At 43.2% G+C, this 26128-nt stretch overlaps 1 protein-coding gene across 4 annotated transcripts in view; it reads right to left on the bottom strand.

Annotated features, from left to right (window-relative positions):
• PTER (phosphotriesterase related) overlaps window positions 1-26128 on the bottom strand; it is a 118435-nt gene that overhangs the window by 51794 nt on the left and 40513 nt on the right. For all 4 annotated transcript variants that reach the window (XM_033931267.1, XM_033931268.1, XM_033931270.1 and 1 more), the window contains exon 2: window positions 1164-1630. In XM_033931267.1, the coding sequence (XP_033787158.1) occupies window positions 1164-1595 (432 nt within the window). In that variant the 5' untranslated portion in view covers window positions 1596-1630. The remainder of the gene's footprint in view (window positions 1-1163; window positions 1631-26128) is intronic.

Genomic DNA, 26128 nt, shown 5'->3' with positions numbered 1-26128 from the left:
GCCATATTTAGAATCTGCTCATTTTTGTGTAGGACAGGAAAAAGGAACTATGGCCCTGCCCCTCACACCAATGGCAAACCTCTTCAATTTAAATTTATATGACCACTTAGTGCAGTGGCTTAGCGAAGGTGAGTGGCACTTGGGACAGTGGTGCCTCTACCCCACCCACACCACTCCTTCAAGACCCCCACTGCCATGCACACATGCCCCTTCCCTTGTATCTCTTTCATTTTCCCTGCACGAGCATGAACTTGCTGCCAGCGTCAGTGTCGGCTCTTCCTCTAATGTCACTTCCTAGGCGTAGGATCTGGAAGTAATGTCAGAGAGAACTGACACCAAAGTGGGCAGCAAGTTTGTGATGCTGCTCGTGCCTGGAAAATTAAAGAGGCACAGGGAAGAACAGGGGGTGCATGCGGGAGGGGGGGGGGTGTTGGAAAGGAGCAGGGGATGGAGAGGAGGATGGGTGCCGACGCACCTACCAAGAGGGCACCCAGGGCGAACCCCCTCCCCCTTACTACACCACTGACTTAGTGGAATCTTTTCTGGAAGCAAGCAGGACATATGAGACACTTTTATTCAAGTGAAGAGAGTCAACTACTAACCTCTCAACATCTAAGCTGTGAGGGTCAGCGACCCCTGGATTTGACTAATGAGGGTTTTAAAACAATACAATCTCTGTGGATCTTTGGAGGCCAACTCAAGAAGTAGAATGAACCATATCTGTCTTGGCTAATAAGGTGCAATGAGGTTCATGGTTCCTCTGCTTGAGATTCCACAAAGTTTTTGCAATAAGATGCTTAACCGGTTTTTGGCTGGCAGCCCAAAATGAAACTGTATATCCAAAGTTGGTCATCAGAAATGGTCCAGCATTGAATATCTAGGTTCAGCGATGGCAATGGGCAGCGCAGTTAAAGCTTGCCACTGGCTGGAAATCGGGTCGGTAGATTTTAGTCCTGTCTGAGCTGTGCCCAAACCTTGCCTCTTTACACTTCTGTGTGGTATAGATTTCCAGTGACATTCTGAAATAGGTATTTACACACATATGCAATTTATCTTTGTGAAATAATGGCCACAGCTTTCTCCTCCAGATATCAGGTATGATTTATTTTTCATGTCTAGGCTTTTCAATGACAGAAAATGTCTTCCAAACAGTATATTTTTACCTGTTCTACTGACATCGCTCTGGTTTCAGAAGAATGAGTGCTATCCACATAGAATCCAGCCCCTGAAATAATGTGGACACCAGTCTCTTTAGCAAGCCATTTCAGCTTCTTGACTTCTCTACTGATGCCTGTGGTTGTATTCTCTACTATTGCCCCACCACCCACTGCTTTATAATGCAAGAGCTCGTCTTTTACAGCTTCAATCTCTTGATTCAGTTGAAGGTTTTCTTTATTACTATAAGGGTTTTGTTTCAGCCAAAATAAGTTCTTCATGCTAATGGGTTCCTCAGATAAAGCTTCTTGACCTGCAGGGGGTGGGCTGTAACAGCAGTTGAAGGTCATCGTCAAGTGCTCATGTGTCAAGGTCCGGCCAAGCTGACTAGGCTGCACAGGGCCTAGCACAGTCTGGACTTTACCACTTAGTGAGGACATGTTCTCTCTCAAATACAAAATGAAGAGGACAGATTCTAGAAAAGAAAAAAATAAATAAATAAGGATTTAAATTTTATCTTTTTTTAAAAAAATTCTCATAACCATAGTTTGGCATCCGTACACGACAAGATCTAATACAGAGACATTTTCCATGAATGTAAGTTCAATATCTATTGCTAAACACATACAATGTGAAATTCCTCCCACCGAAACCCCCGGCCCTCCACCTGCTCCATCCACACAGGCCACTCTTCCCCACCACCACCATGCCCCTACAAACATGGCTTTCAAAAAGTAAAAACCCACCCTAGAAAAATGTAATTAAGGTCTATAACAAAAATTCTTCAATGATGCAGTGTAGATAGCAATTAATGATGTATCACCAAATTAAATGAAATTAAGTTATGTGTGATGTAGGGAGAGTCCTTAGTTTCCACAACTACATGCTGATATCAAAAGGCAGAGTTGCCCCTTGTTCTACCCAAACAGGGTTAGTTAGTGAAATATCCCTGGACACTTCCCTAGCATGTTCAGGGCAGGATTAATTCTTTGAGGGCCCCTAGGCACACAAGTACAAGTGCTTGAGTATCAGTATTACAGAGAAACACAGAAAATGACAGCAAATAAAAGGCCATATGGCTCATCCATATCATCCGCTATATCTTCCTTCCTTTAAAACAGGGGTCTCAAAGTCCCTCCTTGAGGGCCGCAATCCAGTCGGGTTTTCAGGATTTCCCCAATGACTATACATGAGATCTATATGCATGCATTGCTTTCAATGCATATTCATTGGGGAAATCCTGAAAACCCGACTGGATTGCGGCCCTCAAGGAGGGACTTTGAGATCCCTGCTTTAAAAGATCCAATGTCGGTCCCATACTTTCTTTTATTCAGATACAGTCCTCATTTTCACCACCTCTACCAGGAGGTCATTCTTGGAGTCTATCCCTCTTTAACTTCATTTGGGTACTAAGATAAGATTACAGAGCTATATTAAATGAATATGCATAAGAGAATTGCATACTGATGAATCTGCAGCATGCAAATTTTAAACTATGCATATTCAGTTGGATAATTGGCTGGGTGAGCCCCACTGGTTTGGGAAGCTGCTCTGGCTGTTAAGTTAACGAGCAGGGTAAGCTGCAAGACCGGTGTCATTCTTTTAACAGAAAATAAAAAAAATTAAAACCAGCTTGCTAAGAGAAGCACGACCTTAGTGTCTATAACTCCTTTAGCACAATCCCATCCCTCCCTCGCCCCCTCCCACTACCCACTGGCTGTGAGCCACAAGGACACGTCGTCGAAGGGCAAGAGCTCCAGGCAGAGGCTCTTCTGCGTGGATAAAGCAGCAGCAGCGGCGCTGGGTGCAGACAGGAGTGCACATCTCCGGCGTTTGGGGGATGGCTGGCTCAGCAGCAGGTCAAACTCCAGAGTCCTTTTCAGCGTGGCTTTGCTGTGGCCCGAGAGCAAGAGAGGAGGAGGCACTTCACTCCCAATCCACGAATCCGCAGCGAGATCCTCCCCCATCCAACCGCCGCCTCAGCTGGGTCTTCACCCCAAGCGCCGAGCTTGCGCTAACTGTATGGGCGGAAGTTCGGATCGTGGGGCCCCTTGCAGCTGTCCTAGGTCCCCCTGATAATTTCGGGGCTTAGGCACGTGCCTCCTGGGCCTACCCTTTAATCCGGCCTTGAGCGTGTTGTAGTGAATATTATGCAAAAAATACTCAATGTGAAAAATTGAAAAAAACACAATAAAAATTGGCTGCTGCTATATAACACAGTTCAGTGATCAATGTTCAAACAAGCCTCATAATGAAAATAGCCAAAGTCATAAAATCAGCTGGAAGTTGTAATAAATGAAGACCCAGTACTTTTCTGCCTAGTTGAAGTAGTTGAAATCAACCAGCTGTGCTGCGTGCTTCATAGCATTCACGGCCTATTAATGGCCACACACTAATTTCAAAATTAGGATATTTTGTAGGCGGTAAGGGCCCTCATGTTATCCTGTGCTAATTGGTCAGCGCATGCCAATACCCATGTGCTAATTGGTAAGTGCAAATTAGCGCAGGGCACACCTACTCTCTGCCCCCAAGCAAAAAATAAAATCCAACGGCATTGCAAGAGGGAGTAAGCTTTAGCGATCAGTATTGATCTTTTGGTATTACATGAGACGCCATTACCCATATTTTGAGGGGAACACTAGTGGTACATCGGTTCCCTGAAGAAGTACCGAAACGTGGCACGTCGGAACCAGTGAATTCCTAAAGCTAAGTTCTACCTCTCCAATTTATTAATATAAGATGATAAAGCCATAGCCAGTGTGGCATTTACAAATCAAATAGTGATTAATACCATCATTTTGACACTGTATTGAACAATGCAATGATTGGGTAGTGAGGCGGTATATTCGCCTTCATGTCTCTGAGCATAAGTTCTAATTAAAGTAAAGGACATCTCATCAATATTGTTTGCTGTTAGGGCATATAGAGTGACTTTTTTTTAATTGTCGATACGTGCTCTTTAGTCACTCAACACTTTAAATAAGGGTGAGTTATTAGCCTCTTTTTCCATTTTTGACCGTGTTAGTGATAAAGCTGTATCAAGGTGTTTTGCAGAAAAAAATTTGAAATGCCTTCAGTTATTACAGAATAGAGCTGCAAGATTAACTAACAGTGGAATCGTATAAATAAATTCTTTAACTGTTATCTTGAATCATTTTAACTGGCTGCCTGTTGAACTTAAGAGTAAGGTTTTAAAATGATTGTCCTCATTTAAGGGTTTGTAAACAGGCAGCCTGTTTACTTGGCTGAGTTGTTCATGAAGGATGAGCCAGCATGCCCATTTTTCTCTCTTCAACTTTAGAAGTGAGAACAGAATGTACAATACAGGCAGCCTTTAGGTTTTTAATAAACAAACTTCGTATACTGTCCTTCACAATGTATCAGAGTGGATTAAAGAAAACAAAGCATTCATCACAAATTAACAAAAGATTAGGTTCTTACCTTTGCTAATATTCTTTCTTGTAAATCCACACTCTATTCCTGGACAAGTGGGTAGTCAATCCCATTTCGCGAGATCTCTTATAGGAAGCGTCATTTACATATTTTTGACACTCCCCTCTTACCTCTGACTTCTAGGTACAAAAACAGTCATACCTGTATAGGACACAGAAAGGGGAGGGGTATGGGGATACTCTCCGAGAAACAAGTCTAATCTGCTCATGTCATAAAACTGCATAACAATCATGAACTATTAAAAAAGGTCGCAGAAAACTGATAAATCATAAAATCAGAACAACAAGGAGACACAGCCTGCACTAACAGGGTGGGGCACATTAGTTAAAAACCTCCAGGACAAAGTGTGCAATATGATTAGATGTTAATCATAGAAAGGCTGGTCAAAGAACCAAAGGTCCAACTTACGAGTACTTATTGAGGCAGACAATAAGCAAATCAACAAGTACCAGGGCGGGTTCCAGGAGCAGAGTGTGTATTTATAAGAAAGAAGATTAGCAAAGGTAAGAACCTAATCTTTCGTTCTTGTACAATCCCACTCTATTCCTGGACAAGTGGAATGTAACAGAGTAATCCCTTAAATTCAGGGTGGGACTAATGAGCTGGCTGCCAGAACTGAAAGCAGAATCCTGCTTGGCTGCCACATCTATCCTGTAAAACTTTGTAAAGGCATGCAAGGAGGACCAAGTGGCAGCTCTACAAATCTCTTCTGAGGAAACTGCCAAAGATTTTGCCCACAAGGAAGTTATGCCTCGTGTAAAGTGAACCTTTATCAAAAGAGGAGGTTGCTTTCTGGCTCCAATGTAGGTGGAGGAAATGGCCATGTGGATCCACCTAGAAATGGTGGCTTTTGAAGTCAGTTGGGCCTTACGGGCTATACCAACCAGCATGAACTAATGATCAGACAAACAAAACTAGTTTGTGACCTCTAAGTACCTCTGCAAAAGTCTTTGCAGATCCAGTGATTTTAACACCTTGTCATGTTTGTTCAAACCTGAGGGTACAAAGGCTGGCAACTGCATTTCCTGTTTAATGTGGAAGCTAAGACCAGTTTCGGAAGGAAGGAGGGAACAATCACAAGATCACACTGGAATTCGTAATCCCAGAAAAAGATCTCTGCAAGACAAGGCCTGAAGTTTGGAAACTCTGTGGGCCAAAGTAATGGCCACCAAGAAGAGAATCTTGACTAGCTCCTACTGTCTCGCTTGTAGGATGACAACTGGAAGTCAGAGGGCAGGCCTGAGGAGAGGGTCAAAAATATATAAATGAAGCTTCCTACAAGAGAGCTCACAAGATGGGATTGACTATTCATTTGTCCAGGAATAGAGTGGGATTGTACAAGAATAAATAAATAAGATATATAGAATAAAAATAATTAAAAATGAAAAGAAAATGAGCAAGTATGAACAGGTTTTGTGTTTCTGCAATGAATCCCTAGTCCTTCCCTGGCTTACTGTTGTGGTATTTCAAAAATAAAACACTCAACAAGGGAAAGTAAACCAACTACCTATGCCCTCTTTTACAAAGCTAATTACTGTGGTGGCCCGCAATAATTGCACCAAAGCCCATTGGTGCCATTGCCGCATGGCTTTGTCAAAAAAGGGGAAAGTCTATTATAAAGAAAGGTTTTGCTGGAATTCCCATTTAACATGGTGGGGAAACCTCAACACATAACCCAATAAATAATAGAAGCCTCAGAGTTTCAAGGATGGCCCTAAAACAGTAGCATCACAGCCGCTTAATGTTTTTATAGGGACCTCTGTGCTATCATTGATTTCTCTATTAGGCTGGAAAAAAGAACACAGTAAAAAAATCTCCACCCCTATGGGGAGAAAAGACTATACTACTACTTCTACTACTATTTATCATTTCTATATAACTGAAAGGCATACACAGCACTGTACATTTGACATTTAATAGATGGTCCCTTCTCAGAAGAGCTTACAATTTAACTTGGACAAACAGATATGACATATACGGTTGGAGATGTAGAACCCTAACTGATTTCACCACATTCTCCAGTAATGAATTCCAGAGTTTAATTACATGCTATCTATAGCGGAAAGAATCTGCAAATCAGATATCTGGTTCATGCAAATGAATCCAACTGGTGGACATTAAAAATGTGGCAAATGTTCAATTTGCATGGTAGATTATGAGTACCTGAATATAAAACTGCTTAAACAACCTACATTGATAGGCAGTATATAAATAACTAATAAACTTGGAAACTAGGAACAGAAGGAGGATGTGTTTATCCATTGGAAGCATGGAGACTTTAAGATCGTGTTGAGACATCTGACAACTTGTGACTCTAAAGATGCGACAAGCTTTATGTGGAACAAACATCCCATGCATTTAAAATTTGTATGGCAGAGCATAAGTACTGTATCTCTGTAAAGAAAAACTGAGGCATTCAGGATCTAAAACGCACTGTGATTGAGCAATTAAAATTAACATTAAGAGGGGGGTGACCTTAAAAGACATTTGTGGCAGAGGGAACAACAATGGATTTTTCGCTTACCTGCACGTTTAAACACAGCTGTTAAATGGCAAACTTTCTTCTAAGTTTTGGGCCCTTTAAATTTCATGTGTGAACTGATTGGCTGAGAGTCATCAATGTTTGCATAAAATCTGATGCCATCTTGGATCACGTAGTTTAGTCTTGAACAGTTCCTCCTCCTGATGCAATGCTCAGTCGCAAAACAAGAGGCCCTTGTTGGGGTTGTTGAAGTCTCTCCTCTTTTAGACTGCTAATCAAATAATGTGGGGAAGTGCTCTTAAGCTTAGCTCTACAAGTTTTAAAATCTGTTTTCTGCTGAGTTGGAACTGTAACTACTGAGTAATGGAGCAGTGGAATATAATAAAAGCTAAGTTCTGTTTGCCTCACTTTTTTATTATACATATGAGGGGATGCTGAAAAGTTCTCAGCCCATCCTACCAACTTCCTAAATTCTGAGCATTAGTTTGCTACTGTAGCTGAAAAGAGTGCTATGTTATTTCATTAAGTGCTAATTTGCAGAAACAAAATTCTATGTTTTGACATTGTTTCAGACCATTGACTGAACCATATCCACATCATTCTCTTCCAGCCTGCCCTGTTGACCTTGCCGCCTTTTTCTACTTCCCGAAAATCACTGAAGAGGAAACTGTGCATCTTCTTTCCTCCTTCAAACTCACTCCGTGTTCCTCTGATCCCTTTCCTACCCATCTGCTGGTCACCATCCCCCTACTGTCATTCCCCCTATCTGCCATATCCTCAACCTGTCGCTCTCCACCGTGACTGTACTTGATGCCTTCAAATATGTTGTAGTTACACTGGACCCTACCTGCCCCTCCAATCAGTAGTGTAGTGAGGGTGAGGCGCCCAGGGAGGTGGTGCCCCTCCCCTGTTCTCTGACCCTCCCCCACCCCTCCTACCGCATGTGCACCCCTTCCCTTTCCCCATATCTCTTTAATGTTCCCAGAGTGAGCAGCAACTCCAACCTGCTGTTCGCCCCGGGTTTGGCTCTTCCTCTGATGTCATTTCTTGGCACGGGTCCAGGAATTGATGTCAGAGGAAGAGCCGGTTGATATCTAGATTTTCAGAAAGCTTTTGATACAGTTCCTCACGAGAGGCTCCTGAGAAAATTAAAGAGACATGGGTGGCAAAGTTCAGTTGTGGATTAGGAATTGGTTATCGGATAGAAAACAGAGGGTAGGGTTAACTGGTCGTTTTTTTCAATGTGATTAGTGATTGGTTAATAGAAAATAAATTGGTTTTGAATCCACAGAAACAGTTGGGATGTAGGTCTCTAGTTCATCACAAACACCAGCTCTATCACCCCTTTTGGGTACCCAATCCATAAAGCTTTCAAATCATTTGAAATAGTTAGGTGTACGTTTGGACCCCACACTTACATTTCATTAACAGATTTCATCAGTTGTGAAATCCTGTTTTTTCTCTTTACGAAAGATTTGTTCTGTTCGTACTTACATTGACACGTCGAGCTGTGAGTCTCTCATTTATGCCCTTGTAATACCCAAATTAGATTATTGTAACATTGTTTATATTGGATTACCATCAGTATCTCTTAAGAAACTAGAAACTGTTCAAAATACTACTATCAGAGTTCTTGTTAACGCTCGGAGATATGATCACGTTTCTCCTTTTTTAAAGGAGTACCATTGGCTTCCTGTTAAATTTTGCCTTATGCTTAAGGCCTTAACCCTTGCATATAAAGCATTACAATCAGGTCATCCAGATTATTTAGGAAAATTATTAGTTCCCTATAAGCCTTTTCATATTCTATGTTCACTGACTGCTCACCAATTGGTTCTGCCTGCTGTTCATTTGGTACATTTGGCATCGACGCAAAGGTCTGCCTTTTTTGCAGCAGTTCCTTGCCTGTGGAATTCTCTTCCAGTTAGAATTCATTCAGAACTGTCTTATGTAAAATTTAGATCAATGGTTAAGACGCATCTTTTTGGTTTAGCATTTCTACGAGAATGTTTTGTAAATTATGATCCTGTTTTCTGGCAACTATTTAAACAAGAGTTAAATAATTTTTTTAAAAAATTTCATTATTTATAATTTTGACATTTTGACAATTCTTATCATAAAAAAAAGGAAAAAATACAATGTGATCGCAATAAGACACATTCACTTTCAGGAAATAAACCACATTTTATAAAGTATAGTTAGTCCACCATCTATATGAAAGGGGAGCTGAAAATATGCTGAATAATTGTTTGACTAAATAAGGAAACGGAAAAAATCCAAAGTGGTCTGATTGCTCTTGAACATATTCTATCTGAGCTATTTAAGAGCCTGCATATTCATAGAAAACATACCTGTTTTCTTTATATACCAAAACACATTTACAGGGGTATCATAGAACAAAGGTTGCCTCCAGCTGAATGACCTGTGGCCTCAAGATATGAAACTGTTTACGTCTCTTCTGAGTAGGACGAGACACGTCAGGAAACATTCTAATAGTATTAGTCAAAAACGGAACATCTTTATATTAAAAAAAAACACAATTTTAACATCCATTCACTGTCAGAATCAATAGCAAACTGTACTAACAATGTGGCAGAAATCTGAACCTCAGTTTCTGACCTATCAAGGAAATTAGATAAATCCAAACTATCAGCAGATAAATTCTGCTGGTTCAGATTTGAAACTTAACTCTATTAAGAAGATATGAGGTTTCCAGTGCTTTCAGAGCAGTATTAGGAAAAAATTTTGAAAAATTGATAATCCTCAGATTATACCTCCTAATGGAGTTTTCCAACATTTCTTGTTTGAAATGTAAACTAGTACTGTCCATAACCCAGGTTAAATCTTGTACTTCCAGAGTTTTTATCCGGGCTACAATATCATCAGATATATTTTCCAGGGTAGATATTTTATTTTTAAGTTCCAGATTTTCTGAATTCCTTAGTGCACTGCAAGGAAAGTTGCTGCATTTGATTCCCCAGTGAGACTTGTAACTTGGAAATAGCATTCCAGATTGAAGACCTCAGGTCTCTGTGGGGGAAGAAACTCAGTTCCCAAAGTCCCTGTAGCAAAAAAGAGTACCTGTAACCACAGTGGTTGCCGAATAAATTTTTTGAGTTTGCTGTGCCCTGTCCATCAATTGCTGAGGTGGTAAATTGAAAGACTCCTCCTGTCTCCATCCAGAATTGGTCCTATCGTTCTGCTGGGCTGGCAAGTGAACATCCCGGGCCAACCCCTTTCTTATCGACTCTGTTGTTGCCTTGGGGTGAATTGGCGGGCTGCGCTCTTCTGGGCATAAGGTGGCATCCTCAAAGGAGAACTCCTGCGCCTCAGTCTGCGCATACTCTCCAGCCAAGGATTCCTACAGCCATGTTGTTCGTGAGCTGCGCTCCATGAAGACATCCATCGGGCCGGTTTGCAACATGGTTTCATCCGGGAAAACTCGGATCTTTAATTTTTTTTTTTTTTTACATCATTGTCTCCCTGAAGACCTCAGGCCGCTATCTTAGATAAGCTCCTTTTCCTCTTTTTTTAAAAGATTTGATTATTTAGATTTAATTAAATTTTTTATATTTTATTTTTCTTCTGTTCTTTCTTTACTGTTTTTATTTTGCTTTCCTTTTTTTATGGCGTTCCTTTAATTTCCTGTTTTTATATATTTGTACACCGTGCTGTTGGCAAACCGAAGTGCGGTTAAAACTTTTAATAAACATAAACAGTGGAGTGCTGCAGGAATCTATACTGGGACTGGTACTATTTAACTTAAATGATCTGGAAATTGGAATGATGAGCGAGGTGATTATATTTGCAGATGACACTAGGCCAGCCAAAGGGAGACAGGAGGAGACGAGCCTAGTCCGGAGCACGTGGCAGAGCAGCAGCGGAGGAAGCAGAGAGAGAGAGAGCTAGCAGGGAAAGAGCAGAGAGGGGCGGAGGAAGCAGAGCGAGAGCTAGCAGGGAAAGAGCAGAGAGAGGAGCGGAAAGAGGAGCGGAGAAGGCAGTGAAAGCGGAGAGAGGGGCGGAGAAAGCAGAAAGAGGCGCGGAAAGAGGAGCAGAGTAAGCGGAGCAAGCAGAGAGGGAGGCAGATGGGACAAGGAGAGGGGAAGAGGCGAGAGTTAACTCTGCCTACCCCCCGACGTCACCAGCCGAACTCCCCCATAAAAGGGGAGGAGCCAATGGCAAAGAGTCCACAGTGCTAGGCCAGCCGAAGGGAGACGGAAGGAGCTGAGCCTAGTCCGAAGCACGTGGCAGAGCAGCAGCAGAGGAAGCAGAGAGAGAGCTAGCAGGGAAAGATCAGAGAGAGGAGAGGAAAGAGGAGCAGAGAAGGTAGTGAAAGCGAAGAGAGGGGTGGAGGAAGCAGAGAGAGAGCTAGTAGGGAGAGAATGGAGAGAAGAGCGGAAAGAGGAGTGGAGAAGCAGTGAAAACGGAGAGAAGGGCGGATAAAGCAGAACGAGGAGCGGAAAGAGGAGCAGAGTAAGCTGAGCAAGCAGAGAGGGAGGCAGACGGGACACAGAGAAGGGAAGAGGTGAGAGTTAAGTCCGCCTACCCTCTGACGTCACCAGCCGAACTCCCCCATAAAAGGGGAGGAGCCAATGGCGAAGAGTCCACAGTGCTAGGCCAGCCGAAGGGAGACAGGAGGAGCTGAGCCTAGTCCGAAGCACGTGGCAGAGCAGCAGCGGAGGAAGCAGAGAGAGAGCTAGCAGGGAACTTCAGTAAGGCTTTTGATAGTGTCCCACACCGCAGGTTATTGAGCAAGATGAGTTCGATGGGATTAGGAGAAGCGTTAACTGCATGGGTAAAAGACTAGCTCAGTGGTAGACTTCAAAGGATGGTGGTGAACGGTACTCTCTCCAAAACGTCGGAAGTGATCAGTGGAGTGCCACAGGGCTCGGTCTTGGGTCCGATCCTATTTAATATCTTCGTAAGGGACCTGGCTCAGGGGCTTTGAGGGAAAATTACATTATTTGCTGATGACGCCAAACTATGCAACATAGTAGGCAAAAGCACAGTGCCCGGCTGTATGACGCAGGACCTACTCTTACTGGAACATTGGTCCTCAACTTGACAACTAAGTTTTAATGCCAAAAAGTGTAAAGTCATGCACCATGGCAGCAGAAATCCATGCAGAACTTATACCCTAAATGGTGAGACCTTAGCAAGAACTGCAGCAGAACGGGACTTGGGAGTGATTAGTGAAGACATGAAGACTGCCAATCAAGTGGAGAAAGCTTCATCCAAGGCTAGACAAATGATGGGTTGTATCCGAAGAAGTTTCGTCAGCCGGAAGCCCGAAGTTATAATGCCATTGTACAGATCCATGGTGAGACCTCATCTAGAATATTGTGTACAATTCTGGAGACCACATTATCAAAAAGATTTGCTGCGAATTGAGTCGGTTCAGCGAATGGCCACCAGGATGGTCTCAGGACTCAAGGATCTCCCGTATGAGGAACGGTTGGGTAAGTTGCAGCTATACTCACTCGAGGAACGTAGAGAGAGGGGGGACATGATTGAGACGTTCAAATATGTCACAGGCCATATTGAGGTAGAAGAGGATATCTTCTTTCTTAAAGGGCCTATGGCGACAAGAGGACATCCGTTGAAACTCAGGGGTGGGAGATTTCATGGTGACACCAGGAAGTATTTCTTCACCGAAAGGGTGGTTGATCATTGGAATAGTCTTCCACTGCAGGTAATTGAGGCCAGCAGTGTGCTGGATTTTAAGAGAAAATGGGATAAGCATGTGGGATCACTTCAAGGAAGAAATTAGGGGGTGGGTCATTAGAGTAGGCAGACTTGTTGGGCCGTGGCTCTTTTCTGCCATCATCTTCTATGTTTCTATGTAACCCCCTCTTTTACGAAACTGCAATAGCAATTTCTAGTGTGGGGAGCTGCGCTGAATGGCCTGCGCTTCTCCTGACGCTCATAGGAACTCAATGAGCGTCGGGAGCAGCGCAAGCCATTCAGCATGACTCACCGCAGTTCTGTAAAAGGAGGCCTAAAATGTTCAAAGTTGTTAAAACGCATGTGGATTGTGAAAAATTGCAGGCAGACGACTGGGCATCCAAGTGGCAGATGAAATTTAATGTGGACAAATGTAAAGTGATGCACATTGGGAAGAATAACCCAAATCACAGTTACCGGATGCTAGGATCCACCTTGGGAATTAGCGCCCAAGAAAAGGATCTGGATGTCATTGTAGACAATATGATGAAACCTTCCGTCCAATGTGTGGTGGCAGCCAAAAATGCAAACAGGATGCTAGGAATTGCCAGTCTACCCCTGCAGGCTTGCTTCATATGTTCTGGTCCTGTGATCGTATCCAAGCCTTTTGGTCTTTTGTTGCACTGTATTTGCAATCTGCTTTGCATAAGCGGATTCCCTTACGGGCAGACATTCTGCTTTTTTCTCAGGGAGCTCCTTTGGGCTTGTCCAAAGGGGGTAACCTGTTATTGCAGAAGGTCTCCTTGTTGGCCCGGAAGTGCATCCTTTAGTTGTGGCGCCAAGCTGAAGTGCCTACCTTAACTATGTGGAGAAATGAATTGTTTACTTTGTTAAAATTTGAATATCTGGATGTTCGGAGGGGGGGGTCCTGGGCCCTGGAGGAAATTTAGGAGGATCTGGGCTCCTGTTTGGGAGGGATTGTCCCCGAGAGCTCGTAGTTCTTTACTGAACTTTTGACACTGGAGTATGTGGGAAGGGGGGGGGGGGGATTCTGGTGGGTATGGTGGGGTTAGTTTCTGTGGGTCTTCGTGAAGGAAGACGCGAATGACCCGACTGTTTCTGCTGTTGTCTTGTTCATTTTTGTTGGTATGTTTGCATTGCTTGCTTTTGTACATTTAAAAAATTAATAAAAATGATTAAAAAAAAAAAAAAGGGATGGTTAACAAGACTAAGAATGTTATAATGCCTCTGTATGGCTCCATGGTGCGTCCTCATCTGGAGTATTGCGTTCGATTCTGGTCTCCTTATCTCAAAAAAGATATAGGGCTCCTTTTACTAAGCTGCATTAGGGCACTGCCGCGCGTGTAATACCTTAACACCAGCATTGAGCTGGCGTTAGTTCTAGCCGCGTAGCGTGAGGTAATATCCTGCATGCACTAAAAACGCTAGCGCACCTTAGTAAAAGGAACCCATAGTGGCGCTAGAAAAGATTCAAAGAAGAGTAACCAAGATGGTAAAGGGGTTGGAACTCCTCTCATATGAGGAAAGACTAAAACAGGTGGAGGGGAATAATCAAAAGGAACGTCTAAGTCTGTTTTTGTCCAAGTCGCAAGTTGTCCAAAGTAAAAAATAGCTTAGAACACATTTTCGAAAAATACGTCCAAATTTTTTTTTTTGTTTCAAAAATCGTCTAACTATACGTCCTGCTGATCTGATCGTCCAAGCCACTAAATCGTCCATCTTTATACCACATTTTCGTCCAATTTTTCGTCCAAGTCAAAAACACATTGAACATGCCCTGTTGGACGTGGGAGGGGTCTGAAAAGTGATGGACTGAACACCCAGACATGGCACCTAAATAGTGGGGTACCTTACAGGGCACTGCTGTGAACTTCACAAAAAGGATGCCATCTCACTACAGCCTCCCAAACCACCTCCAGAATCCCCTAGACCCACTTAACTACCACCCCAATAGCCCTTATGGCTGCAGGAGTCACTTATATGCTAGTGAAAAAGGGTTTTGGGGGTGTATAGGAGAGTGCACATGTTTCAATATCAATGCAGTGATAACAGGGGTTTATGGGCATGGGTCCACCTCTCTATGGGTCCCTAACCCACCCCCAAGACGGTTTAAGACGCCTCTATGCCAGGCGATGAGGCACAATTTTCAAGTTGTGATTAATATTTTTATGGGGGTGGGGGGAGGGTCGGTGATCACTGGGGTAGTGTGTGGGGGTCTGTATTATGTGTTTGCAGTGCTTATTTGGTCACTTTAGGTGGGTTTTTGTGACTTAGACCATGTTTTAAATGGTCTAAGTCACAATGTCCAAGTTCCGTCGATCCTGTGCTATATAACTTTCGGTTATACATGCAGTACGACTAAGTCTAAGCCTGCCCATGACCCGCCCAAATTCCGCCTTCAACACTCCCCGTTTAGCTGTGGTCATTCAGTGGCACTATGGAGGCGTAGGTCGTTTATAAATACGTCCACGTGATTACATAGTAACATAGTAACATAGTAGATGACGGCAGATAAAGACCCGATCCAAGTGCCGACTTAGAGCTCTTCAGCTTGGAAAAGAGACGGCTGAGGGGAGATATGATTGAATTCTACAAATTCCTTAGTGGAGTAGAACGGGTACAAGTGGATTGATTTTTCATTCTGTCAAAAACTACAAAGACTAGGGGGCACTCGATTAAGTTACAGGGAAATACTTTTAAAACCAATAGGAGGAAATATTTTTTTCACTCAGAGAATAGTTAAGCTCAGGAATGCGTTGTCAGAAGATGTGGTAAGAGCAGTTAATGAAGCTGGTTTTAAGAAAGGTGAGGAAAAGTTCATAATCTGTTATTGAGAAAGACATGGGGGAAGCCACTGCTTGCCCTGGATCGGTAACATGGAATGTTGCTACTCCTTGGGTTTTGGCCAGGTACTAGGGACCTGGATTGGCAACCGTGAGAACGGGCTACTGGGCTTGATGGACCATTGGTCTGATCCAGTAAGGCTATTCTTATGTTCTTAGGTTGGGGTTGCTGCACATGCCATGAACATTAAAGAGGTACGAGGGAAGGGAAGGGGTGGAAAGGATGGGTGCTGGTGCCCCAACCAAGATAGCGCCCAGTGTACACTACCCCCCCTTTACTATGCCACTGCCTCCAATTATCACCCTATCTCCCTTCTCCCCTTCTTAGCCAAACTACTGTTCACCGCAATTGTCTTGACTTGTTAAAGTCTTCAATGATCTGCTCCTGGCCAAATCCAAAGAACTCTTCTCCATCCTCATCCTCCTTGATCTGCAGCATTTGACACCATAGATCAACACCTACTCATTGAAATGCTGTCCTAGCTTGGATTTCAGAGCTCTGTTATTTTATGGTTTTCTTCCTATCTCTTCCATTGCACCTTTAGCAAAAGCTCTAGAACAGTGGTTCCCAAACCTGTCCTGGGGGACCCCCAGCCAGTCAGGTTTTCAAGATATCCCTAATGAATATGCATGAGAGAGATTTGCATATAATGGAAGTGACAGGTATGCAAATCTCTCTCATACATATTCATTAGGGATATCTTGAAAACCTGACTGGCTGGGGGTCCCCCAGGACAGATTTGGGAACCACTGCTCTAAAGGATCCTCTGTAGATAGGGGCTGGGGGGTGAGATTGGTGAGTGTGAGGGAAGGAAGGAGAGAGGAATCGTGTTCTTCCTGACGGTTCAGATGATCCTGGCAGAGGAATCCCTGATCAGCTGAGCCAGTAGGACTCCACAAAACTGGCCCAGCTGATCTGTATAATGGAAACTCGAATAAAGTGGGAAGATTATTGGCTAATTATCTTAAGGCCAAAAAAAGTAAAGTAAAGATTGTGCCCATTAAAGATGAGAAGGGTGAAATATTCTCAAATTGGACTTATTTTAAATCAATTTCTGAACTATTACAAAGCTTTATATTCTTCTGAGCTGTATTCAAATAAAGAAACTGAGAGATTAGAGTTTTTAAAGATAATCAAGGGGCCAAAAATTCCCGAGCATATAAAAGGAAATCTTGAGGGGCCTATATCACTTTAAAAACTTCAGACAGCGTTGAAGTCCTGCTCCAGGTGGTGATGGATTCACTGTGGAGTTTTATAAATCATTCCAAATTACATTATTACCACATCTTTTCAATTTATATCAGTCACAACTAAATAAAGGTTATATTTCAGGTACTATGGCAGAATAAGAACATAAGAATTTGCTGCTGCTGGGTCAGACCAGTGGTCCATTGTGCCCAGCAGTCCGCTCCCGTGGTGGCCCCCAGGTCAAGACCAGTGCCCTGAGACCAGCCCTAACTGCATACATTCCAGTTCAACAGGAACCCGTCCAACTTTGTCTTAAATCCCTGGAGGGTGTTTTCCCCTACAACAGCCGAAGCCAAATAAAGATCCCATGTTGTTTACAAATTAGATGGAAAACTTCTGGCTAAGTTATTGGCTTTACGTTTAGCTAAGACTCTCCCTTATATTATCGGTATGCACCAAATGGGTTTCGTTGCTCAAAGACATTCTTCAAATAACAGCAGACTGGCTTTTCACATGTTAAATTTAACAAAAGCCATGGAAGATAAGGCCTTCTCCATGGCCTTGGATGCAGAGAAGGCCTTTGATCGTGTAGAATGGACCTTCATGTATCAAGCAAAGGATTGGTTTGGTGTAGGATCCAGATTTAGTCAAATGATTCAAACCTTGGATAGTTCCCCTTCTGCCAGATTATATATTAATAATATTTTTTCATAGCATTTTTGTCTGGAGAGGGGAGTTAGACAAGGGTGTCCACTATCCCTTTTGCTTTTTGACGTTGTTCTGAAACCCTTGTTATTGGCTATTCAACAGGCAAAGGAGATATAAAGTATTCCTTATGCAGGTCGGGAATATAAGGTCTCTGTTTATGCAGATGATATTTTGCTTCATTTGAAGAATCCTGAATGTACCATTCCGCATTTACTAGATTTGATTGACCGATTTGGAAAATTTTCTGGATATAAAATAAATTGGAGTAAATCGGAGGTTCTTCTGCTAAATGTACATTGTGTAAAAGGATTATTTAATTCATTCATTTCTCCGGAAAAGAGGGGGTACAACTAATTGCCCCAGTCACCATTGATAATACCCCACTCTTACCAATCACAACCTCCAAAATTTTAGGTGTTCTTATAGATAACAAATTAACATTTCACCCACAAATTAGTGCATTGGTTAAAAATTGTTTTTATAAACTAAGGATGATTAGATCACTGGTTCCTCTCCTTGATACTAACTCCCTGAATGTGCTAATCCATGCACTTGTAATATCTAAAATGGACTACTATAACTCTTTATTAAAAGGGATATATCAAAAGGATATAAAGCATCTACAATTAATCCAAAATATAGCCATCAAGATAATTTTGGGCGCAAGGAAATTTGACCACGTTACCCCACTGCTACAAAAAGCCCACTGGTTGCCTGTTATACATAGGACAACTTATAAAATTGCTCTCTTGACTTTTAAAACATTACAGACCAACACCCCAGCATTTATAGACAGACTCTTGATCCCATATGACCCCCCCCCCCCCCAGAGCTTTAAGATCTATTTCACAGTTTACTCTTAATGTTCCATCTTTAAAAACAATTGGTACACGTCGTACCTTAATCTTTTCCGTGACCGCTCCTATGACTTAGAATTCTCTTCCTTTATACTTAAGAATCGAAAAAAACTTACAAAAATTTAAAAGCAGCCTAAACTGCTTTCTTTTTAAAGATGCCTTCAGCTGACTTCATGATTCTTAATAATGTTGAATGGTTACATACACATCCGAGGAAAGTGTCCACAATTTTTTTTTTTTGCCTCTTATTCCTATCTTCCCAACTCCCTTTTGTATTTACCTTAATTGTTTCTTTTTTCTTTCTAAAACAATTGTATTTCTCCCCCCCTTCCTATTTGTTCCTAGGGACTCTACAGTTCCACCTACCCAGTATGTACTTGTTATTGGTCATGCAGTGGCGTACCTAGCATATGTGACACCCGGGGCCCATCATTTTATGACACCCCCCCATCTATATGAAAAATATGATTTTTAGTAACAATCTACATATCGCACAACAAGAGTGTACCTAGGAAAAGGCAGCATCTTAAACACTGCAGTGAGCACTAGAACACCAACACATTCATTGTAAAACTAAACAAGCCGGATCCCGCACAGTCAATTGATCTTGCAGTCAATACCAACTGAAAACTATGTTCTTTTCATACACACAGACAGATACACCCTCGCCCAATATGGAATAATCACAAACTAAAAATAGAAATGGAATAATCACAAACTAAAAATAGAAATATGTAGACAAAAGTTAAACTGAACCGCCAAGAAACCAGACTCTGCATACAATGCAACACCACAAAAACAGTAATACATGTCCTCTAATACTGTGCAAAATATAAAGACAGTAGATGTAAATTTGAAAAACTGATACATAACAATCACCACTTTACAAATTAACAAATAAAAATAAAACAAATAATGAGAAATATGAAAATACCATTTTATTGGACTAATCTCCGTAAGCTCGGTCCTCATCCCCACAAACCACCTGATTCTATCCACACAAGCCTTGAATTGTTTTATATTGAACTTATTATATTAAAGTATAAAAAGAAACAATATTCTGTACAATTGTCAATTTATAAATCAGCGTCTTCTCCCCACTCTCTCTTCCCCATTTCCCTTCAGCGTCCTCAGCCCACTCTCTCTCCACTTTCCTTCAGCGCAAGCACATAAAAACAAGCAAGTAATTTTATATCATTTTCATTCTATTCATTCATAGAAATTAAAGTCTAAATAATGCCAGTCACATAACAAAACATGATTTTACAAAAATAATTCCCTGCAGTCAAGCCTGCAAGGATTACTTGATGTCTTTCAGCAGCTCCCCTCCCTCCCTCCCCGTTACCTTCGTGGCCAAGTCAAAATGATCTACCAACAATAAAATTTTAAAAAAACAAAGCACGCTGTACGCAGAGAAAATGTTAATTATCATTTATATTCCGCAGGTTTTCAAAGAGGTCAAGGCAGATGACTTCATGCAATGTCACCTCAGTAACAACTATACAAAAATAGACAAATATACCCCCTCCCTTTTTATTAAACCGCGATAGTGTTTTTTAGCGCAGGGAGCTGCGCTGAATGCCCCATGCTGCTCTTGATGCTCCCTGCGCTAAAAACTGCTATTGCAGTTTAGTAAAAGGGGCCCATAGTGCAAAATATAGACAGCATATATAAATTCTCAAAACGGACACATTTTGATCACTAAATTGAAAATAAAATCATTTTTCCTACCTTTGGTAATTTAGAAACATAGAAACATAGAAAGATGACGGCAGATAAGGGCTATATAGCCCATCAAGTCTGCCCACACTATTTACCCACCCTCTTAAGTCTTCTGACCCCTTAAAGTATAATTGTAATTATACTGTCACTCTACTGACCCGCTCATTCAAGTCCTAGTGACCCTATCCCTTGGCATGACCTCGTAGGGATCCCACATGGGTATCCCATTTGTTCTTGAAGTCAGGGATGCTGCGTGCCTCGACCACCTGCACTGGAAGCTTGTTCCAATGCTCGATCACTCTCTCCGTGAAGAAGCACTTCCTGGCGTCTCCACGAAACTTCCCTCCCCTGAGTTTGAGCAGATGTCCTCTTGTGGTCGAGGGTCCCCTGAGAAGAAAGATATCATCTTCCACCTCGACCCATCCCGTGATGTACTTAAATGTCTCAATCATGTCTCCCCTCTCCCTACGCTCTTCGAGAGTGTAGAGCTGCAATTTGCTCAGTCTTTCTTCGCACGGGAGACCCTTTAGCCCCAAGACCATCCTGGTGGCCATCCGCTGAACCGATTCAATTCTGAGCACATCCTTACGGTAATGTGGCTTCCAGAATTGCACACAGTACTCCAGATGAGGTCTCACCATGGCTCTGTACAATGGCATCATGACTTCAGGTTTCCTGTTGACGAAGCTTCTCTTGATACAACCTATCATCTGCCGTGCTTTAGATGAAGCCTTCTCCACTTGAGTGGCTGCTTTCATGTCAGCACTGATGATTACTCCTAAGTCTCGTTCTGCCGTAGTCCTGGTTAAAGTTTCTCCATTCAGGGTGTAAGTTCTGCAAGGATTTCCGTTACCGAGATGCATGACCTTACATTTCTTGGCGTTGAAGCCCAGCTGCCATATCAAGGACCAACTTTCTAAAGTACGCAGGTCTTGCTTCATAGCATCCTGTAGATTATAGCCGTTTACTATATAGCATAGTTTGGCGTCATCAGCGAATAAGGTTACCTTGCCTTGAAGCCCTTGAGTCAGATCCCCAATGAATATGTTGAAGAGGAGTGGGCCCAGGACTGAACCCTGTGGCACTCCGCTAGTCACCTCCGACATTTTAGAGAGGGTACCGTTAACCACCACCCTCTGAAGTCTGCCACTAAGCCAATCTTTAACCCATGCAGTTAGAGTCTCTCCTAATCCCATCAATTTCATCTTGTTCAGCAGCCTGCGGTGTGGGACGCTGTCAAACGCTTTGCTGAAGTCCAGGTACATGACGTCCAAGGACTCTCCTGAGTCCAGTCTTCTTGTTACCCAGTCAAAGAAGCTGATTAGATTTGACTGGCATGACCTACCCTTGGTGAATCCATGTTGGCTGGGATCCCGGAGATTTCCCTCGTTCAGGATCGTATCTAATTTATACTTAATTAGTGTTTCCATGAGTTTACACACTATTGAGGTGAGGCTTACCGGTCTATAGTTTGCAGCCTCAGCCTTGCAACCCTTTTTATGTAGAGGAACGACGTTGGCTGTTTTCCAGTCCAACGGAACTTTCCCCGTACTTAGTGAGAGATTGAAGAGCACTGCCAACGGTTCCGCCAGAACGTCTCTCAATTCTCTGAGCACTCTTGGGTGTAAATTGTCCGGTCCCATGGCCTTGTTTACCTTTAGCCTTGCCAGTTCGTTGTAAACGTCCCCAGGTGTGAACTCGAAATTCTGAAACGGGTCGTCCACGTCTTGTTTTATCATCAACTGTGGTCCGTGTCCCGGTGCTTCGCAGTTGAAGACTGAGCAGAAATATTCATTTAGTAGTTCTGCTTTTTCTGAATCCACCACTGCGTAGTTTCCGTTTGGTTGTCTAAGGCGTACTATACCGTCTGTGTTCCGTTTCCTATCACTGATATACCTAAAGAAGGATTTGTCCCCTTTTTAATGTTTTTTGCCAGAGTTTCTTCCACTCGAAGTTTGGCCTCCCTAACTGCTGTTTTGACTGCTGCAGATGTGGTCTTATATTCTACTTTAGTTTCTCTTCTCTGCGTACGTTTGTAGGAAAGAAATGCTTTTTTCTTCTCCTTAATGAGGTGAGAGATCTCTTCAGTGAACCATTGGGGTTTGTTGTTTCTTTGTTGTTTATCTACTGATTTTATGTAGCGATTAGTTGCTTCGTGTATAGATGATTTCAGGTACGACCACATAGTTTCCACATTGCCGGTCTCTGCTTGGTCCTGCAGCATCTGATGAACGAAATCTCCCATGCGTGCGAAGTCGGTGCCCCGGAATTGGAGCACCTTTGTTTTTGTAATTGATTTAGGGGATCCTTTCCCAAGGTTGAACCGTACCATGTTATGGTCGCTGGAGGCTAGCGTATCTCCTACCGAGACCTCTGAGACGCTTTCCCCGTTGGTGAGTACCAGGTCTAGGATCGCCTGGGCCCTAGTGGGCTCAGTTACCATCTGTCTGAGATGCACTCCTTTTATTAATTAATTAATTAATTTAATTCTTATATACCGCTAATAACCGTGAGGTTTCTAAGCGGTTTACAAAAATGAATGCATTAAAAGATACAATAAATAAAAATAAATAAGATAGGTACTTAGAAATTCCCTAACTGTCCCAAAGGCTCACAATCTAACTAAAGTACCTGAAGAGACAATTTATGAAAAATAAAGATAAAATATAAAGACAGAGATAGAGATAGAAATGAATATTCCACCAAGTAATGAATAAATAAATTTAAAGATAGAATTAAAAATAAATAAGTAAAATAAATAAAAAATAGAGATAAAAAATAAGTATCAACAGAAAAATAAAAAAATAAAGTGTTCTCTCCTGCTGGATCGGGGGAGGGGTGTAACTGATCAGGTGCCCTGCTGGAGAGGGGCTCCTGATACTGCTGCTGGTCTCAGTGAGCCGTTAGCACCACTTCTTTCAAAGTGTTCTCCCCTGCTGGATCGGGGGAGGGGTGTAACTGATCAGGTGCCCTGCTGGAGAGGGGCTCCTGATACTGCTGCTGGTCTCGGGGAACCTTTAGCATCGCTTCTTTCAAAGTGTTCTCCCCTGCTGGATAGGGGAAGGGGTGGAGCTGTGATCAGGTGCCCTGCTGGATCGAGGGAGGGGCTCCTGATACTGCTGCTGGTCTCGGGGAACCTTTAGCATCGCTTCTTTCAAAGTGTTCTCCCCTGCTGGATCGAGGGAGGGGTATAACTGTGATCAGGTGCCCTGCTGGAGAGGGGCTCCTGATACTGCTGCTGGTCTCGGGGAACCTTTAGCATCGCTTCTTTCAAAGTGTTCTCCCCTGCTGGATCGAGGGAGGGGTATAACTGTGATCAGGTGCCCTGCTGGAGAGGGGCTCCTGATACTGCTGCTGGTCTCAGTGAGCTGTTAGCACCACTTCTTTCAAAGTGTTCTCCCCTGCTGGATCGGGGGAGGGGTGTAACTGTGATCAGGTGCCCTGCTGGAGAGGGGCTCCTGATGCTGCTGTTGGTCTTGGTGAGCCGTTAGCACCGCTTCTTTCAAAGTGTTCTCCCCTGCTGGATCGGGGGAGGGGTGTAACTGATCAGGTGCCCTGCTGGAGAGAGGCTCCTGATGCTGCTGCTGGTCTTGGTGAGCCGTTAGCACCGCTTCTTTCAAAGTGTTCTCCCCTGCTGGATCGGGGGAGGGGTGTAACTGATCAGGTGCCCTGCTGGAGAGGGGCTCCTGATGCTGCTGCTGGTCTTGGTGAGCCGTTAGCACCGCTTCTTTTTATGGAGGTCAAAAGCCTCCTGCTGCTACTGGTTGTTGCTGAAAATGTGTTCCAGTCTGCATCAGGCATGTTGAAGTCCCCTAGCAGTACAGTGTCGCCTCGTAGAGTTATATTCTCTATGTCTTCAATTAATTCTGCGTCCATGTCTTCCGGTTGTCTTGGAGGTCTGTATACCACACCAAGATACAGGCATTTTTTGCCACCTCTTGCCAGGTTTACCCAGAAGGACTCCCCGGTATACTTGACATCAGTGATCCTGGTGGTTTTGATGTCCTCTTTAATGTATAGTGCTACCCCTCCACCTAACCTGCCCTCTCTGTCCTGACGAAGTAGATTGTACCCCGGTATAGCCATATCCCACCCATGTGCGTCCGTGAACCAAGTCTCGGATATTGCCACCACGTCCAGGTTGGCATCCCTTATTTCAGTTTCCAGTTCTAGAATTTTATTGCCTAAACCACAGGTGTCGAAGTCGGTCCTCGAGGGCCGCAATCCAGTCGGGTTTTCAGAATTTCCCCAATGAATATGCATTGAAAGCAGTGCATGCACATAGATCTCATGCATATTCATTGGGGAAATCTTGAAAACCCGACTGGATTGCGGCCCTCGAGGACCGACTTCGACACCCCTGGCCTAAACTGTGTGCATTAACATACATGGCCCTCCACACTTTGTGTTTGTGTTTGCTGAGTCCCTGTAAGGCTATTCCTGACTGAGTCTGTGTGGCTCCTAGAGAACTGTTTGCAAATTGGGTCCTTACCTCGGAAACAGAGTGTCGACTCGTCCCATCAGGATAGTTCCTTTCCACACCAGTATATGAGTAGGTCCCCTCCCCCAACTTACCTAGTTTAAAGCCCTGCCAAGCAGGCGGGCTAGTCGGTGTCCGAAGACGTTCTTACCATCAGTCTCTGGTTGCACTTTATTCTTCTGACTGTGCATCCAATATTTCTTCCCTTCTTTCAGCCTCCTGTATGCTTCCTCTCCTCCAGACTTCATTCCCTCCCCCAACTTTTTCTTTGTTTCATCCTGTCCCCTTCTTTCTTTCTCTCTCCATGCCCCCTTTCTTTCTGTATGTCTGTCTTTCTCTCTCTTCCCCATGCCCCATTTTTTTCTTTCTTTAACCCTGCCCCCTTTCTTTCTTTCTGGCTCCCCCCATTTCTTTCTTTCTCCCTAGCTCCCCCCTTTCTTTCTTTCTCCCTTCCCTCCCCCATGCCACCGCCGCTACCACCACCATGCTGCCACCACCCCCGGGGAAAGGCTGCCACTGGCCATCGGAAACAGGCCGGCGCCGAATTCACCCTGCTTGTTTCCCGCAGGCCGACAACTCTGGCTGTCCGTCAATTCTAACGTCGGGGAGGATGTTCCAGGCCAGCCAGGCAGTGATTGGCTGGCCCAGAACGTCCTCTCCGACGTCAGAATTGTTGTCGGACGGCTAGAATTGCTCGGCTCATGGAAGAGAAGCAGCAGGGAGAGAGAATTCGGCACCGGCTTTTTTCTGATGACGGCAATGGCAGCCTTTCCCCGGCGGCAGCCTATTCCCCGGTAAGTGGCCACCTGAACACCCCCTTGTGCCTTGCACCAGGGGCGGACCTCCCCCCCCACCTCCCCCTTGTTACGCCACTGTGGTCATGTACGTCTTATTTGTCTGATCTCTAGTAGATTTGTTATCTTGGCCAAGTATGTTCAGTTTGTCAAAATATTTATTTGTCTATATGTTATTTTTTAAAATATTTTGTAAATCGCTTTTCATTTTGAACAAGCATTTAATCAAAAACCTGAATAAACTTGGAAGAGGGTATAAAATATTTAGGTATTTGGATTCAAAAAACACTGGAAGATACAATGAGAGTAAATGAAAAATCTTTATTGTTGAAGGTCACAGAATTGTGTAAGCAATGGAACTCATTACATCTTTCTTGGTGGGGGACAGTTCAAACTGTCAAGATGATGATTTTGCCCGTAATTTGCTATCAAATCAGTATGTTGCCAGTTTATTTTCAAGGGTCCTTTTATAAGAAGTTAAATAGTATTCTTACTAAATTTATTTGGCTGATAAAACTGCCAGAATAGCTTTAGTATCTTTACAAAAACCAATTGTGGCGGGTGGGGTAAATTTCCCAAATTTTTATAGGTACCATTAGGCCTATATACTGCATCAGGGTATGTATTGGATCCTTCCTGAGCTCATGGAACATCTCCTTGATTGGCTTTACTTAGAATGTGATTCACTACTGGACAAGAATGGTAATCAGTCCTTTGAGTACAAAAAGTCAAATTCAAAATGAGGACTGGAATCAGTTAG

This window comes from Geotrypetes seraphini, chromosome 2, assembly GCF_902459505.1.
Source record: "Geotrypetes seraphini chromosome 2, aGeoSer1.1, whole genome shotgun sequence".
Lineage (NCBI taxonomy): Eukaryota > Metazoa > Chordata > Amphibia > Gymnophiona > Dermophiidae > Geotrypetes > Geotrypetes seraphini.
This window is presented reverse-complemented; position numbering and strand designations above follow the sequence as displayed.